The sequence below is a fragment of the Centruroides vittatus genome, unplaced genomic scaffold (assembly GCF_030686945.1).
Source record: "Centruroides vittatus isolate TY-2023 unplaced genomic scaffold, ASM3068694v2 contig_371, whole genome shotgun sequence".
NCBI classification, from domain to species: domain Eukaryota; kingdom Metazoa; phylum Arthropoda; class Arachnida; order Scorpiones; family Buthidae; genus Centruroides; species Centruroides vittatus.
The window spans coordinates 1808206-1827007 of record NW_027122194.1 but is presented as its reverse complement, the minus strand read 5'-3'; the positions used below and the strand labels follow the sequence as shown (position 1 = coordinate 1827007).

The window sequence follows — 18802 nt, the reverse complement described above, 5'->3', positions numbered from 1 at the left end:
ATTTTTAAGTAAAGCAATTAAAATATAAATTCAAAAAATATTAAATATGGCTTATGATAATTAGAGCAACTTAATAATTTAGACTAGAGTATCATAGATAAGATTTTATCCTAAAGTTTTATTTACAAGAATTTCACAAAATACAGATGTAAGGAAGGCAATTGACTTTTCATAAAATGTGCAATAAGGTGAATTAGATACAGATTATTTCTGCAATTCTAAAAACAAGATATTTTTAAGATTATTAAAATTATAAATGATGTTTCAAGTTATTAAAAATGTAATTCTTGTGTCATACCAACATTTTCATTTCATCAATCAATCAAAATTTATGGAATTTTCTTCTTCCAAAATTTTTGGAAATAACAGAAAAACATATGCTTAAGAGTTTATAGTACACTCAAAAGTACATATTGGCTTTGTCACAAACAAATTAATCTCAAAAACTGAAATGAGATTCTGAAAATGGAAGATTCTAATATACATTAATAATATAAAAACAATGTATCTGATAAATGCATTGTAATTTTATAATTCTAATTAATTTGCTATATAACAGGTTGATGGAAACATATTTTACCACTTAAACAACCAGATACAAACAGGCAATGAGTGGGAGAAAACTTGGTGCTGACAACATAATTTGAATGACTAGAGTCAGACCTTAATTCATGAAGAGGAGAAACGGATTTAGGAACACTGTCACACAATTCACTACAAGAGGGATGAAATGTTAATAATCTAACTCCGTAGCCATATGGTGAACAAATCAATCTACCGTCTGTACTAAAACAGAGTTCTTTGATAAAACCTCTACCGACGTTAGGTTCTGAAATATAATGAGTTAGTCGAGGAGTATTTCTGTAAATCTTATGAGATGTATGATTTGATTGATCCTGAGATCTATTTGGACCTAACAACAAAAATGTATGAGCACCACGCTCTGATCCTGTCCTAATAAAAAATGCTGGACGTTCTGAAGGAACAATATGGGTAGAACTATTATCTGCTTCTTCACTGCTATTACTATCATCAGAATTTTGTGATCTAGTTTGAATAGTGGGAGAAGCTTGAGTTGCTCCAGATGTTCCTTCCTGAGAATTCATAGAAGTTTGAGTTCCTACTGGCACTGACTGCGTAATTCTTCGTTGTGAAATACGCAGTTCGATATTACCAAAACGGTAACTCTCTGTTGTTGTATTTCTATTGCCCTGAGTATCAGAATGACTTACTTCTTGGTGTCTGAGAGACTGAGAACCGTAATTGAGTCTAATGTGCACAACTGGTCTTTCTCGAAGTGACTGAGATCCAGAAATTTCCCGAGAAATTTCCAGGCTGTTACTTTCAACAGAATTAAAACTTTCTGAATTATTTACACTTGATTCATTAACTGTTTCATTTTCATTCCGAGAAACACCAATCAAAGTTGTTAACTGGGAATCATCACTCACTTGACTGTAAGGTTTCTCTACTTCTTGAATGTCATGAATACAAGTCCACTGAAATAACATTACAAAAACTTTAATATCACTACCAAATTATTTAGTTACTTAGTATGAATAAAAATAAATAAATAAGTATACAGGATGTCCGAAAGTGTGGGTTTTAAGTAATTTGCCTTATATAAGATCCTTTTCTAATCTTAATAATGTTTTTCAGTTCAAATTTTTCCTTTTTCCTTTTTTTTTTTTTTTTTTTGGTTAAATTTAAATTTTTCTTTGTTAGAATAGAACTATCAATGACAATTATATTGGTATATTGGTACAAGATAACATCACTAAAGTAATTTAAGGATTCACAGACAATGTTCCCTCTAATTTTTTTTGTAGATGAGTGGAACATATATTTCTCTGAGCAAAAAAAATTTTTGCTGAGCAGATTCTGAGCAAAAAATTTTTCTGAGCATATATATATATAAAATCTTATTTTTTCCTATAAAAATTAAAATAATTAATCATAGAGATTAAAATTCATATTAAAACATACTTCCATACAAAATATTATCTTTTGTCAATGATTTAATGTATTTAATTGAAATATATGTAGCAATAATCATGTTGCAGACAAAGTGAGAAATAAGTAAACAACAATTCAAATCAGTGCGCATGCTCACCTGTGCGGCACATAGTTTCATGTACAGCAACAATTTGAGCAGTGCGCGGCTGCACAGCTTAGAGGGAACATTGTTCACAGATCACTCAGCATTTTTACAAGTGCTTGAAAGCCAAAGACCATCAATTTCAGCATATCATTTGTTGCAATTATATATATTTAAATAAATCATATACCTTATTTCTCCATAAATCTAGACTTTTGGGCCACCCAGTATACCTGTATAGTTATGTATGTATATAGTATATATTTATTCTAAAGAAAAATATTCCTTTCTTAAAATAATTTTCAGGATATTATTTTTAAAGATATTACTTTCAAAATTAATTAAAATTCTAGTCTTAATTATTACCATAAATCCTAACCTAATCCCCATCAGTGATTAGGTGAGGCATTCCTGTTTTAAAAACAATTTTTATTGGAAACATTTCACTTAACCACCAATGAACAACTACGTGAGCAATGGTACATGGAAGTTTCAACCATTTCATCACACTAGATATTTTCCATTAAGTATTCCATTCAATAACAAACGTGATAAGAATTAGCAACAAATTCTAATGCATCTGATATTTTTGTTCACATATATATTATTATTATTTTAATTTTATAATGCTATTCTCTCCCAGACTGACATTGAACAGAAAATGTTTTTCTCCCCACAAGCTCAATAAGGTTTTCATTGCAAGACAACTGAACTAACCTTGAACTGAAAATATTACCTATTGGCAAGTTTGATGATGTCTATCTATAAGCATGATTTCAAAAGTCCATAAATGGGCCATTGCCAGGCAACAGTTGTGGGTCTATGTGAATCTATTTTTCTGGAAAAAATTGTATAATGGAAATTACCCTTTACAGGTACTATGATACTAAAAGGAAAATGTAATTGTCCATGGGTATTTAAGTGAGGATTTAAGGCAGCGGTTCCCAACCAGTGGTCCGTGGACCATCAGTGGTCCGCAAGAGCTAAAATATGGTCCGCGAAAGATTTAAAACTTTTATTCGTTTTAAATTATTATTCCCACATTGATACAAACTGAATTTAATTTTTACTAAAAATGTTATGTTTTCTATTATAATAGTACTGCTAAAGCATGCTACTCTTGCATTTAACAATTACTTATGTAAACAGTTTTGATTAAAGTTTATTTTTAGATTGACACAGTTTATTTTTCTTAAACCTTGTGGTCCCTGCTAACAACAATGAAATCAAAGTGGTCCCTGGTCAAAAAAAGGTTGGGAACTGCTGATTTAAGGTTAACTGTAATCAGATAAACTACTCAATACTTTTTAGAAAGAGCTTTTCCTACAATACATCTCTGTGATTAGCAAGTCATACCATGTTGAATAGCTTATATATTTCTTACCTCAGTATTTTCATCACTGCTTGTGTTACGAGATAACACACACCATCCATAAGGATGCACTTGTAATGAAGAGATAATTTCAGCATCATTTCCTTCAGGAAAATCTGATATAAGTTCAATTCGATTACGCTGAGCAGTAAATAAATGATTATATGAATAACCAATTGGAAAAGGTGTATTTCCCATCTGCATTAATCTGTACATGTTTGGCTACAAAAAATTATGTTCATATTAAAAAATCTAATGAATAAATTCTTAAAGTTACAAAAACTAACTATTCAAATACATAAATTAAACTTTCTATTAACTATTATTTAAATAATCAAAAATCTAAACTACCAAATTATAAATGGGCTATAACAGTGTTATTAATTAGATAATTAAACTATGAAATTTACATAAATGAAAAAAAACCAACTGGGGCTCTAACTAAGACTATCAAACAGTAAACCTGAGTTTGTCTTATAATTTAGACTGTTTTAATCAGGAAGCAAAGTTCAACCAGTAAAAAAAATTTTTATTCACTATGAATTTCAAAGAGGAGGTTTTAATGCTTAGCAAATAAAATTTCTTTTGCCAACTGAATTTTCTCTCCTGATTAAACACAGACTGAATTATAAGACAAACTCTACTTTACCATTTGATAGTCTTAATTGGAACACTAGTAGGTTTTTCAGCATTTACATGATATAAAATCTGCCACAGTGATTTTATATATATATAAAACTATATACCGTATTTTACGGACTATAAGACGCACTTTTTTCTTCAAAAAATTGCCTCCAAAATTCAGGTGCGTCTTATAGTCTGTAGCGTCTTATAGGTATTTTTTAAAAAAATTGCTTAAAAATTAAGGTGCATCTTATAGTCCGTAGCATCTTATAGTCCATAAAATACGGTATATATTGTTTATATATATATAAATGATGCAATTTGTTCATCTTTAGGCCTAAAGATGAACAAATTGCATCGTTTATATTATTATGCTTTTGTGTCCTTTATCGTAGCTTAAATTTATCTTTGTATACTAGTACATTTATCAATTAACAGGACTTATTATACTGGGAAATTATAGATGCAGATATTTAGTCTTACAGATCAGAGATAATATTTTTTATTTAGTTCACCTGTTTAGTTTTTATTTAGTTCAACCAAATAAAAAATATTATTTCTGATCTGTAAGACTAAATATCTGCATCCATAATTTCCCAGTATAATAAGTCCTGTTAATTGATAAATGTACTAGTATACAAAGATAAATTTAATGCATCGTTTATAGCTTGCAGACATAGTTTAACTGAGCAAGCATGCACAATTTATAAATAATTTAATTATTAAAAAATCTAACAATGTAAATAAAATTCATTAATCCTCAATGTATGTACGATAAACTGAATGAATGAATATACTATAAAGTAACCCCTATCACCAGAAAACCAGCAAGAAAACAAGGTTTTAATGCAAGAACCAAATGTTTTCCATTGTTTTTAATTGTCGTCATCAGGTTATACATTCAAAAATCAAATAAAACATAGAATAAATATTTTAAATAAGATAGAATAAAAATTGCCATTTGCATAGAACCAATAGCATGTTTTCTCATCACAAATGCTCCTGGCTTTATGCAAATGGCAATTTTTGTTCTATCTTGTTTAAAATGTTTATTCTATATTTTATTTGATCTTTGAATGTATGGCTTGATGATGACTGTTAAAACCAGTGGAAAATGTTTTTTCCACATTTTTAACATTCATCATCATGTGAATTTATAAAACAGATTTTTGAATATGATACAATACTTTAAAATTAAAAGTACATATTAAGACAACATAAGATTTTTAAATAGTATTCTTAATATAAAATAAAATTTAAAAAAACAAGTATTAAAATTACAATAAAAGCAGTAATGTATACTAATATAATCAGTATATGTAAAGAAAAGTAATAGTGTGTATTTATATATATGTTTTACTCTAAAACAATCAGTAAGGCAAACACATGATAAAAACAGGTTTGACTATATATGAAATAAAATTATCATCAATAAAAATTATTTTTACATGGTCTACATTAATGTATGTACATGTAAGATTTTAGGAACCCTTTAGATCTGTGACAAATAATAAAAGTAGAAGTGTTAGTCCATTCAGATAAAAGTGCTTATACAGGAATACTTTCCAGCCCTTTTCACCAAACATCACACAGACCCCACACCAGGTATCGTGGTTTGGGGAGGCATCAAACATGATGCCCCCCCCAATACAGCTCTGGTGCATATTTCCAGTACTCTGACAGTAGATCAGTACATCACACAAGTTGTGGGACCTATGGTTTGGCCACTGGTGCAGGCCACATCCAACACTGTGTCCCAGCAAGACAATGCCCAACCACATGTTGCACAGCAAACTCTCACCAGCCTGAACAGAATTCTCATCCTTCTTTGGTTGGCAGCTTCACCTGATCTCTCTCCCACTGAACACCTGTGGGACCTTGCCTGGTGTGAGGTGCACTGGGGATCACCACTACACACCATAGACAACAACATATGCATTGAGGTGGATACAGTTTGGCAAGTGATACTTCAGGCAACCATTAATCTTCTCATTGATAGTATGCCTGTTTATTCGTTACTGAATAAACAGGTGTCTGTTGCATATTTTGGTTTGTTCTTTTAATCATTTGCTTATCTTTGTCACTTCTACTGGTACCATCAACGTACATGTCGCTATGCACATTCCTTCATGATGTTGCAATTTCACTTTTGAAAAGTACAGTAAGACCTCACTTAATGCTGCCTCGATATAACAAAGTCTGCTCAAAGCCTCAAAAAAAGCTCAAAATTTACACTGATTTAAATTATTGTGACATTTCATTGATTCATATATAATACAGTTATTTGCAAACACAAACCAATCAGCAAAAGGTGGCAAAAAGATATACTTTCTTTAAATCTATGTTTGTTTGGTTCAATTTTGGAAAAAATATAACATTGTGTATGCAATAGACCAGGGATGGTGAACCTATGGCACAGGTGCCCAAAGTGGCACGTAAGAGAAATCATCTGGCACTTAATGTATCATATGATTTCTGTCTTTTTCAATCATCCTTTCTGTTTATCACCTGATCATCTTTTTTTTAATTAGATTTTCTACATTTATTCGAATTAAAGCGTATTTGTTTAATTTCCTTAAATATCATTATTCAAAGTCTAAGACATTGGCATGCATTAACATCTTTAAAGCTAAGTATGCTTACAATATGGCACACGTACTCAAAAAGGTTTGCCATCCCTGCCATAGGCAATATCAGTTTCGCTTGGCAAAAATTAACTGATAAATACAAGAACAAAGTGTAGAAGAAGTTATGGCTGAAGGTATCCAAGAATTCTCAACATGAAGAGTCTATTGCTATATCATTAGGTTGACCAAACTCAACCTAATTGATATAGCAGGACTAGGCAATGTAGACAAGCAGGATAGTGAGGAGTTACTGCAGGTTTCTGGTGAGAGCCTTACCAACGAAGACCTTTAAGAACTGGCAGAACAAGGAATTCGTGTAGAACTGGAAAATAGAGATTCTGAAAACAAAGAACCCAAAGAATTTCTCTACAGATTTCCTTAGTGAAAGTTTGGTAATGATAACCGAAATCGTTTATCAAATCGTAGCAAATGATCAAGATTTTGAAAGAAGTGCAAAAGCAAAATAAGGCATTTTGGATGTGATCTTCTGCTACCAACATTTGCTTAAGGAAAGAAAAACGCAACAAATGAAACTTCATGACTTTATCACAAAAAGCAAGAATTTCAGAAAAAGCAGGACCTTCATCACAAAAAGTGAACTTCACATTTCTGTGTGCAGTTCACTTTTTGCATGTTTGTGTGTTATTTAACATATGTTATTATGCAAATTAATATAAAAATAACTTAAAATTAAAGTTTGCTTATTTTTGGTTGTGTATTCCCCTATCCCTATTTACTCTATGTTAAAATGACCTCGTTTAACACTGTTTCATTTAGTGCTTTGTCATCTAGGAATGTATCCCCCACATTAAGCAGGGTCTTACTGTATGTGTATCTCATGAATTCTGCACATCAGCCTGCTTACATACCCTCAAGAAGAAAATGTGCAATATATAGTACAAAAGCAAAACATGTTTATCTGATGATCATTGAGGTCCAAATCATTGACTTGAGTGATATGTTGTTCATCAGTTGAAGTGGATGGTCTACCAGAGAGTAGTTCATCTTTGACATGTTCTCTGCCTTCCTTGAACGTCTACCACTCAAAAACTCTTGTTTCTGATAGTGTGTCATCACCAAAAGCTTTTTGCAACATTTCAACATTTTGTAGCAGTAATTCCATTGTGAAAACAAAATTTAATGCATGTTCTTTGCTCAATTACATTCAACTTTTTAAAAAAATTACCAGTACAAAAATTCTTTACATACAAAACAAGTATTTATTTATAAATGAAAACAGACAATGACATACAGATTGTTGCTAGATGTTGATGAAAGTTGCACAAAACTGCAAAAAAAAAAATGACAAGTGTTCCTTTGCACACAGTTTAAATGAACCTTTCCTGATACTTTTTGATCAAAGTAATATGTTCTTTCAGTTTTAAATCATATTCATATATTCATATTCCAAAAATGAATAGCAAATCTGTAAGTTTAAAATGATGATGGCTGAAGTAGAGCCAAAAATATTTTTAAATAAATAATCTTTGATAACTAAAAGAAGTTATAACCTATTTAATTGTAAATAAAAATAAATCTCAATTTACAATATAGAAACCAACATTTTATTAATTTTAGATATTGAAATAAATTGAATAGAATATACCTAAAATGACTAAATAACATTTTAACTTTGATTTACCCAATAGATATTCTTCAAAATATTGTTTTTAAACTTCTACATTTACAAAACACCAGGATGAAATCAACACAGACCTAAACCTGTTACTGGTGTTGGAAAAAGACAAAAAAATATTGCAAGCGTTTTTGAACCTTAATAGTTCTTCTTCAGACAATAAAAAAGAAGCGACGAAATGCATAACAAAAAAATTAGAACATCGATATTTAAACAGAAATCGAACACACATCTCGTTAAAATCGTTGGATTGGACATGTGCATTCAATGCGGATAGACAGCAATTAAAAGTCTGCATCAATGAGGGCCTGCAGGCAACAGACAAATTGAGTTCTTCTTTATAATTTATGCATGTGGTGGCATGGCTAGATTTGTAAATGGAGATAGCCTTCAACCACCTCAGGTGCTCAGGGTAAGGCAAAGTGATGATGAAGCAGGGTTGAAGGCCGCCTCAATGTCAGGATCGGCCGTGTAAACAGCAAGAGCCATAGAGTTCCTCCCATGTAGAATGTCTGCATTGTGCTCATGTATTCTAATTCCCAATGATTGTTTGGTTAAACCGATGTAAACAAGGTTCCTGTCACACCTGTGGGACTTAAGAGGTATAGAGTAAATGCCTGGGAGTCTGTTGGTATCCAAAACAGGAAGGATTCCTTCCTGTTTTGGAGGATGTCCAAGATGGTAGGACATCTTCTGTATGTGATCTTAATGCGGTATTTGTTAGCAATCGCCTTATGTAACGAAGCCATATATGGATTATATGTGATGGGGGTCCGTGCCTCATCTTCCGGAGGGTTGTCATCACATGAGCAGATAGCGGACACACTTGTGGAGTGGTAGTAACGATTAATTAATCTATTGAATAGCTTATGGTAACCTTGTTTAAGAACCTTGTTTACATCGGTTCGACCAAACGATCATTGGGAATCAGAATACATGAGCACAATGCAGACATTCTACATGGGAGGAACTTTATGGCTCTTGCTGTTTACACAGCCAATCCTGACATCAAGGCAGCCTTCAACCCAGTGAGGCTCATCATCACTTTGCCTCACCCTGAGCACCTGAGGTGGTTGGAGGCTATCTCCATTTATAAATCCAGCCACACCACCACGTGCATAAATTATAAAGAAGAACTCAATTTGTCCATTGCCTGGCAGGCCCTCATTGATGCAGACTTTTAATCACTGTCTATCCACATTGAATGTGCATGTCCAATCCAACGATTTTAAAGAGACGTGTGTTTGATTTCTGTTTAAATATCGATGTTCTAATGAACATCGATATTTAAACAGAAATCAAACACACGTCTCTTTAAAGTTCTCTTTTTGTTCTGCATTCCTTCTTTTTTATCGTTTGAAGAAGAACTATTAAGATTCGAAAACATTTACGATATTTTTTTCGTCTTTTCTCCAACACCGGTAACAGGTTCAGGTACGTGTTGAGTATTGTTTTTATTTTTTAAGTACGCACGCACACACACACACACACACATTTATAACTTTTAAGGAAAGTTGCACTTTCAAGTCCTAATCTACTTTAAATCCACTTTTTCATGTTTTAAGTGATTTTGTATAAAACTTATTTTTTCCTACCTATCTCCTCTATTTCTATAATAATAAAAATTTTTCATAAAGAACTATGGCTAAGAAAAATATTAAACAGTTCCTATCAATATTTCAGTTTTATCAGTATTTATAAATAATAGCATAATATAATATTTGAAACATGAAACATAGGAAATTAGAACTTTTATCCACTTTATTAATAGAACTTAACTCTATCCTAGAAACAGTTATTTTTGAATATATCATCAAACCATTACATAGCACACTCCCATATATGCATAGCATCACCTTGAAAATGCTAATGAACATTTACAAACAAATCTTTGTAAAAAAAATTAAAACCCTCTAATATCTGACTTACTAAATCTATACTTTTACACTGCTAATGACATTGTCATTACCAAATCACATAACTTTTAAACCTCTTACCCCTGTATTCACCAACACGAGTTAGAGTTAGAGTTAAAAGATAACCAATGAGCATTCACGTATTAAAAGTAAAGCAAACGGTGATTGGTTAACTCAAGATTTAACCCTAACTCTAACTCTAACTCTAACTCGTGTTGCTGAATACCGGGGTTAAACTTGCAAATTCAACCTTTGTGTACCCTTCATTACTACACAAGGTTAACTGAAACTGTTGACATAATTTATAAAATCCAGAAAAAAGGAGTTAGAGCCTTTTTATTTATTTTTTTTTTTTTTTACTTCCTTACATCAGAGGTGACCATTCTCAACCATAACACTGCTGAGACTCTAACGAATTATTGAATGAATTACGCTAAATTTTCAGGCTGATTTCTAATACCATTGAATACATTCTTGACATGCACTTGTAGCTCTGTCACAGTTGCAACTGGCATGGAGAAGACAAGGAATTACTCCAAAAATAAAAATCAGCAACCCAGTCAGCCAACTGACTGATCCATTTGTTCTTATCATTCTTTCAGGAAAGTTCCAATCAAAGCGCATTCTTGTTACAATATTAAAAGTACCATTTTATGCAATAATGTTCAAATATGTAAATTTTATTATGAAAAACAAAATATCTTAATTCTTAAATAATTTTTAAATAATAAAACCAGATTCTTAAATTCATAAAAGTAACCAAAAGCAATGCATTTCTACTAAAATTTACTCTCTAGTTACAATGTATTAAATATTTAAAGATACTCCATGCTACAAATATGAACAATAATTCTTAATTACCTTAAATCCCATGAGATCCTCAGCTAAATTATTTAGATCCAAATTATGGATGACCATTAAATAACCTCCAGTGGTACATATAACCATTTTAGAATTATCTGGAGTAAGTCTCATTCTCATCAATCCATTTGTGTGAAACACTCGTTGAAACTGTATATCTTCTTCAGAATATCTATAAATAAAGTCACTCTTTTAAATTATTTATTTATTTATTTTTATGTAAATCAAAAATATTTAAGTATAACTCATCTTCATTTTTTTATTAAATGTGAGAACACAAGGGTATGAGATTAGATTTGACATCCCTTTAATCATCAGAACCATTAATTCTGCTCACTGGGTCACTGGATGGTGTTTAGGAGGGCTATTATTCAAGTGGAGAGGATCGTCGGGACCTGACACCAGCTAGGGTAGCAATTTGCACCCTAATTTGCAATATTAAAATCTACAGTAAAAACGAGGGCTGTATAATTATCGAGTGGGGAAGTTTCAATCATAGGAGGTTTGAATGTCTGTATTTAACCAAGGGAACAGACAGGTTAACAAATAACTAACAAAAATTTAATGAAAAAAATGAAGAAATACATCAAAGAACAATCTATTGTTATATCAATGCCTAACTATGTACACCTCTAAACACGAAGAGAGAGTTTACAATTGGTTCAAATAATAATACCTTTGGTTACTTGATGTCTTCTATTTGAATGGACTTACTTTCCGAGAGAGACTTAAATTACTATATGGCCGTCTTGATAGCAGTCCTCTATGATTGTCAGCTGCTCGTTATTGTGGCAGGTGCTTACTATCAGAGACCGCTTTCTTCTATGGCAATTTCTTATTCTCCTTTGACTGCCTGTTATAAGCAATTATATCAGCAATTGCCTCGAATCGCGGGAAATGCCCTTTTTTTGCATAAGTTTCTTCCAATAGAAAATTGGGGTTTGCATCAGCTGATAGGACGTACTAATGAGTTAGATGTCCAGATGTTCGTCAAAATTGTGAAGGGAAGTTCGATTTCCCTTTTCCCACAAAAAGTGACAAAAATGTGTCATTTTTAATGCTAAAAATGTTACTTTAAAATGTTGATGAATTGAATAAATTAAATTAAATTATTCTCTACTCTCGAATTCTCACATAAATATTACCTGCCATTTCATCAAGTATGCATGTTTATTTTCAATAATTAATCATGCACTATTTCTCTTACATCTACAAACATTTTTAATAAAAATTTTATGACAATTCAAGGCATAAAATAAATAAATAGATACAATAGAAATAATTACTTTATATTAATAAATATATAATACTAGCCAATTTTGTGTCAGTAAAACTGCACAATAATGCTCACGGAAAACAATTGGCCAGGTTAGAGAGAACAAGAAATTTTAACCAATTCTTACTTAATGGTATTGTAGAGAAATAAGCAAAAAATCAATTTTTCTTTCCTTTCTGACTTATTTATTTTGAAGAAATTTTAAGTACAAATTCAGATTTAATACTCCAAAATTACTAATGATCTGTGAGAAGATGTAAAATCTTGTTGAAGATGCTCTAAATTTAAAAAAAAAAATTTTCAAACACTGCAAGAATGAAATAAAGTATGTCATAAAAAATGCAAACCTATGAACCTTATAAATGAAATTCCAGTATAATTTAATGCAGATAAATGTTTGTATTTTATACTGGAATTTCATTTATAAGCTTCATTATACGGTTTCTCATTTCTCAGTTCTTTGCTTGTCCTGAGATTTCAAGAAAAAACTGATCTGTTTCCCGGGATTCTAGGAAATCCCAGGATATAATTAATTATTTTTAAGATATAAAATAAATCTTGAAATTGAATGATATTTTTTACTTTTAAGTAATTTAATATGTCATGCAACATCCAAAATAATAATATTACTAATGCTGTGTAAAATAAATTAAAAATTACCTTTGAATTACACAGAAATTTTCACAAATAGAAAAAATTTATTAAAGTTTATTAAAACTGCTTACAACACAAAAAAAAAACAGGCCTTCGAATTGAGTTAAAAAGTTAAAGAAAAAATGAACTTAGATCAAACTTTTAACCTACAAGGTAATTTTCGTTTTTCAAAATAAAACATAATACAAAATATTATTTAAATTTTTATAACAAGATTTTAAAAAGCAAAAATGGTCAATACTCCGATCACTCAATCTGGTTTTTATTTTAGTAATGAAAAATCCTGCTACCTTGAATGACCTTTTCAATTCAATTGATGTGGGTGGAATCATCTTTAATGCATTTAAGAGAAGATAGATGTTATGTGTTTTTCACCCATAGCCTAAAAGATTTCTAGTTCATTTTCAAGATACCTATTGCAGTACTTCTTCTGCTGTCTAGAATTCTTGATTTGGCTGCCTCAGCTGCTTTAATAGTAGCATCAAGCTTATAGCATAATAATTCAGCAGTTTGTTTGGCTTTAATAATCAGGTTTATGAAGAAAAACTTTATATTTGCATTATATTTGCATACTTCATATTCATTTGTATCCTTGCCCAATTTGCACAACCTGGCATAATGCAGTTATTGAAGCTACTGGGCATGGTTAAAAATGAAGACAACAACAGTGCAATTATTCAAAATATATATAATCAGTGCAATTATTCAAAATAATTGCACTGATTTTATATATTAGAAATCAGCCTGAAAATTTAGAGTAAGGCATTCAATATTATGGAGTCTCAGCAGTGTTATGGTTGAGAATGGTCACCTCTGATGTAAGGAAGTAAAAAAAATAATAAAATAGGCTCTTTCTTATGGGTTTTATAAATTATGTTTATTGAGACTTTCCTTTTAGTTTTTAAGTATAGAATGTGCATACACATTTATCAACAGTTTTAGTTAATATTTGACATGGTTCTGTCAAATAACTAATTTTCAGAGTTCTGCCACAAATAGACTACGTATTGGTTATTGGCAATCTGTGACATGCCATAACAAGAAAAATTGTAAAAACTAAAAAGCATGCTTAAAATTAATAAATATAAACGTATTCTGTCAGTTTATGAGCTAATTATACAGTGGGGGATTAGTTAATAAACAAATTGGATAATGAACACTTTCGTGAAAGATTTTTATGTTCTGATAATAAACACATTTTTGGATTATGAACACCTCACAGAACAAATACAAGAAGAATCGACGTAAAATAATGAATACTGATTGGTCTTCCCTTGTTTTAAGGCAACAATTCAAAACTTTTCAGAGTGCAGGAGATGTCGACATCAACGCTCAACCCAGTGTCTACTGATCGAATAGTATTCCTCCAAACTTTGAAACTCTCCCTTGTAATTCTAGCCTTTTATTTTTCTGACAGAAACAATTCTTTTGAGACTGTCGGGTGGGCACTCATTATGTTTTGCTTCGGTTTTTCTTTTTGAAAGGTGAGAGTATAATAGTAAAGGTAGAGAGTGGGCAGAAAATGTCTGATGTTGCTGGGCAGTATGGCTTGAACTGGTCTACAGTAGTTTACAGTTCAATCCTATCTAAGAAAGATACAGTATAATCAAGAAGACTCAAGCAGCTTAAGGAGTCACAAAAATCATATCTGAGAAATAAAGTACATTCAAGAGCTCATAATGGAACCTGAAATGGATCCGACTACAGAAGAACGCCAAGAACTCTTAAATGAAGATCATCAGGAAACACAGCGAGATATGTTTTCTTCTGAAAAAGAGGATTAATGCCAATATCTGCTATTAAAGATCTTATGTAGAAGAGGGAGGATGTCAGAACAACGGTCTCAAAATGGCATCAAAACCAGGTTGACATTAATAGGCTTAGGAATCTCTACAATTACTATGTTATTAATTACTTGTGAAAAATCCTAAAGAAGAGAGAAAAGCAATCGACATTAGACAGATTCTTTAACCCCCACAAACAGAAAAAACATGACTAATAAAAATGCAAGACTGTGCATATATGTATTTTTATTATTACATATAAATAAACGTAGTAAGAAAGTATATATTTTTTTATTTTTTGGGGTCTCCAAAACGAATTAATCAAATTTTCATAAAAACCTATGGTTAATCGATAATCGGTTAACGAGCAATTCGGATAGCGAACAAAGTGTTGGAACAGATTATGTTCGTTATCCGTCACCCATTGTACTTTCTATTTGCAAAATTTCCTCAACCCTAACACAAAATAAGGAAAAAGTGAACTTTTAAGAAATTTGCCAGATTTCCTGGGATAAGAATTTCCCAAGTTAAAAAACAGCTGGGATCCCAGAATCTTGTTAGAGAAACCCTACTTCATAGATTTGCATTTTTTTATTAAAAAATTTCAAACTATTTCATTCTAGTATTGGTGGATAGAAAATGAAATGCAGACTGGCATCTGATTAAAGTTCATTTTAAATTTTTTAATTAAAATTTTTAATATAATTAATTATTTTCATAAAAATTGCCAGGACAAATAAAATTTTTAAATTTATAAAATTTAAGAATATTCTTAAAGTAGACAATACATAAAAATGTGAAAAAGAACAAAGTGAGAAGACATTTTTATGTATTGTCTACTTTAAGACTTAGTTTTATAAAATTTTGTAAATTTAAAAATAATTAATCCTATTAATCTATAGTTCTAGTTATTACACTACATTTTGCTATGTATGTAGTTACGATGCCATCTGAACTACAATCACTGTCATTCTAGCTATCTTAAAGAAATACATGTAGCTACAGACTAATTTATAAATTAATGTTTATTTTTGGAAATTTTGAAATTCAATTATGGAATAATCATAGTATTAAAGAAAGAATTTACAAATATGTCATTCACAATTGAGAAATATATATTTAACATTAAAAGTTTTAGGTGTGCAAATTTTCATCAACATTAGGAAAACTTTTAACATCACAATATTTTAAAGATTTAATGAATTTATTTTTACGAAGTAAATTTTATCATAGATAAATTATGATAGGGCATATAATAAATTTTTCAATGATAAAATAGATAAATTTTTTTATTGATTACAATATCAAACTTAAAAAAAAATTAAGAAAAATTTTTAAAACTTTATTATAAACTTTAAAATTTAATTACTAATTTAGTAATTGAATAATAATAAAATTATATAAATTCTTTGTTACTGAATTTTTTTGTTGTTGCAAAATATCTAAAAATAAATCAAGCACTTTCCGATTACACATCTATCCATCTTCATGTATCAACTAAATTAATTCATTTTCAGTTGAATCTTGAAGATAAATATATACTTTTGAATGTGCCTGAATGATTAAGATTTTTGCTCTCCAAAAATAATTTATGTCATATTATATATTTGAGATACTTTATGACATATATGTTGTAAAATTCTAAATTCCAAGTTCAATTAACAGAATTAAACTATATAATTGACTGGAATTCATTTTGTTGGATTATTATAGAGATAAATAAAAATAAACTAAGAAATAAATACAAGTCAATCATGTTTAATTTCAAAATTTAATAACTGAAAGTTAAAAAAGTATTATGTACTTGTTTAAAAACTGATAAGTTTAATAACTTTTATTATTTTTCAAAGTGATATTAATATCAAGAAATAATCAATCTCATTCTTGACAGTAATATGTACTTATTAAATATTCAATATATCAGTATTTTTTGTGTCACTAATTAAGCAATGAAACTAAAGTAATTAATTTTTTATTTATATTTAATTACTCTTATTATTACCTATTAATATCCCATGTATAAATACTGCCATCAAATCCTGATGTTACTAAAAGACCAACATTACTAGCAAATTCTATGTTTTTAACCCAGTTAGAATGTCCTTTTAATGTGCGTATCTTATGTTTCAAGTAACGAATATCCCAAAGAGCAACAGTGGTGTCATCTGAACATGTAGCAAACATCCTTGAATCTAAAAACCTGGAAAAAAAGCATTAATAATTTAATTTTATTTACTTTTGATACTAACAAATATCACATTAACAGACTATTATAGAATATAGATATTGATAGTTATTAAAAGTAACAGTATCAGATTAAAAAAATAATAATTTATAAAATTTAAAAATTTTGTTCTTTTAATTTTTCACTGACAAAAATATAAAAAATGGTTGTTGTTCAGAAGTTATTTTATATGCATTTTTTGTTCCAAAAAACCAAAAAAAGTTCCTGAAAAACTGGTCAAACTGGTCACAACTATATATATTTCAAATGTTGATGTTTCCTCTTTTTTGCAGGAATGTGTGGGCTGGTGGCAACCCAGAAAATTTCCAGACATGACGGTAGAGCTACTCAACCAACCAGTGCTGGCTCCTTCACATTGATACGTGTCAGTACTGGACCATATATTTCTTGTATAGTTTAAAGTCCCATCCATTTGTGTTTTCTTTTTTGTTTTTTTTTTTTATTTTAACAAAAAAATATATAGAATAGCCTCCAGCAACAACCATTTTTTTTATATTCTTGCCAGTGGAAAATTAAAATTAAAAATTTTTTAAATTTTATAAATCAACTTGAAATTTTTTAATACAAGGATGAGTTGAAAAGTAAGTTGCACTCATACCAAAAATACAAGTATGAAATATATGAGTCAATAATTTTTATTTGTGAAAATGTATAATCCAAGTACAAGTTTATTTAAACATTTATTGCAGAATGAAATGAGTTTTTCTATTCCTTCTTGGAAGTATTCCTGTTCAGAATGTCAGTAATTGGAAAGATCCTTTATCTTGGGGGCCAAACACATGAAAATCACAAGGCTCAAGGTCTGGACTGTAGGATGTTCCCTCACAGTCCATTTGAATTTTCCCACTAGAGCCTTTGTGATGCATGCTATATGAGATCTGGCATTGTCATACAAAAGCACAAAGCTTTTTGACAATTTTTCTGGCTGGCAACATTTAATCACCGTTCTCAGCCTTTCCCAATATATGTCCACATTAATCATAGTCCCTTTTGGCATAAGAAGAAAGTACTTTCTCACTATACAATTTCCTCAACTGGCATTGAATTTCAGTGCAGCTACACCTTTGTGTTCATAAGAAATGAGTTACTGCATGAGCTTCCAATTTGGACACAATGTCCAAATGACACATCATCTTTCATGCTTGAAAACAGACTAACCTCTGCAGCAACATTGACAAATATGGTACACCTTATAGCCAAAATATTACCAGTGTTGACATCAGAGTCAAAAAGTAAGTTGCAATTGTTGAGAATATATATACACATATTCTCATCATAATGAAATACTAACAATTGCCTTAAAAATCAGGCTATAAATAAGCCAATTAAATGATTGATATAAAGTAATTTGTTACTAGAAGTAGATGTTAGGTGCCATCTCTTATCTAAGTTAATAATTATAATTTAAGTAAATATTAAATAAATTTAGAACCTGCTGGAATAAAAGAACTGACCCAGGGCGGAGCTTGAATCCGCAACCTCTGCTTGCCATGCAGTGCACTTGCTAGTTATACCATCCGGATCTCTGAGCAAGTCTTCGCTTCCAGAAGTATATTAATTTAGATATAACCTTACTTTATTAAATATGGTAAACTTTTTTTTTTATATATATTATATATATACCTCACTGGGTAGTACATTAGCTGGCTGAGTGTCATTGTGGAGTTGTTCTTAGGCCATGGACATAGGAGTCATCCCCAACCCAGTAC

The 18802-nt window shown here is 30.4% G+C and overlaps 2 protein-coding genes across 2 annotated transcripts in view; both read right to left on the bottom strand.

Annotated features, from left to right (window-relative positions):
* Positions 1-17053, bottom strand: part of LOC136975407 (inducible metalloproteinase inhibitor protein-like) — a 62577-nt gene extending 45524 nt beyond the window's left edge. The window contains exon 1 of the mRNA XM_067270455.1: positions 17049-17053. The gene's annotated coding sequence lies outside the window, so the exon portion shown is untranslated. The remainder of the gene's footprint in view (positions 1-17048) is intronic.
* Positions 99-18802, bottom strand: part of LOC136975406 (DDB1- and CUL4-associated factor 10 homolog) — a 38366-nt gene continuing 19662 nt past the window's right edge. The window contains exons 4-7 of the mRNA XM_067270453.1: positions 16851-17048; positions 11135-11306; positions 3483-3692; positions 99-1499 (exon numbers count right to left, since the gene is read on the bottom strand). Coding sequence (XP_067126554.1) covers positions 549-1499; positions 3483-3692; positions 11135-11306; positions 16851-17048 — 1531 coding nt within the window. The 3' untranslated portion in view covers positions 99-548. The remainder of the gene's footprint in view (positions 1500-3482; positions 3693-11134; positions 11307-16850; positions 17049-18802) is intronic.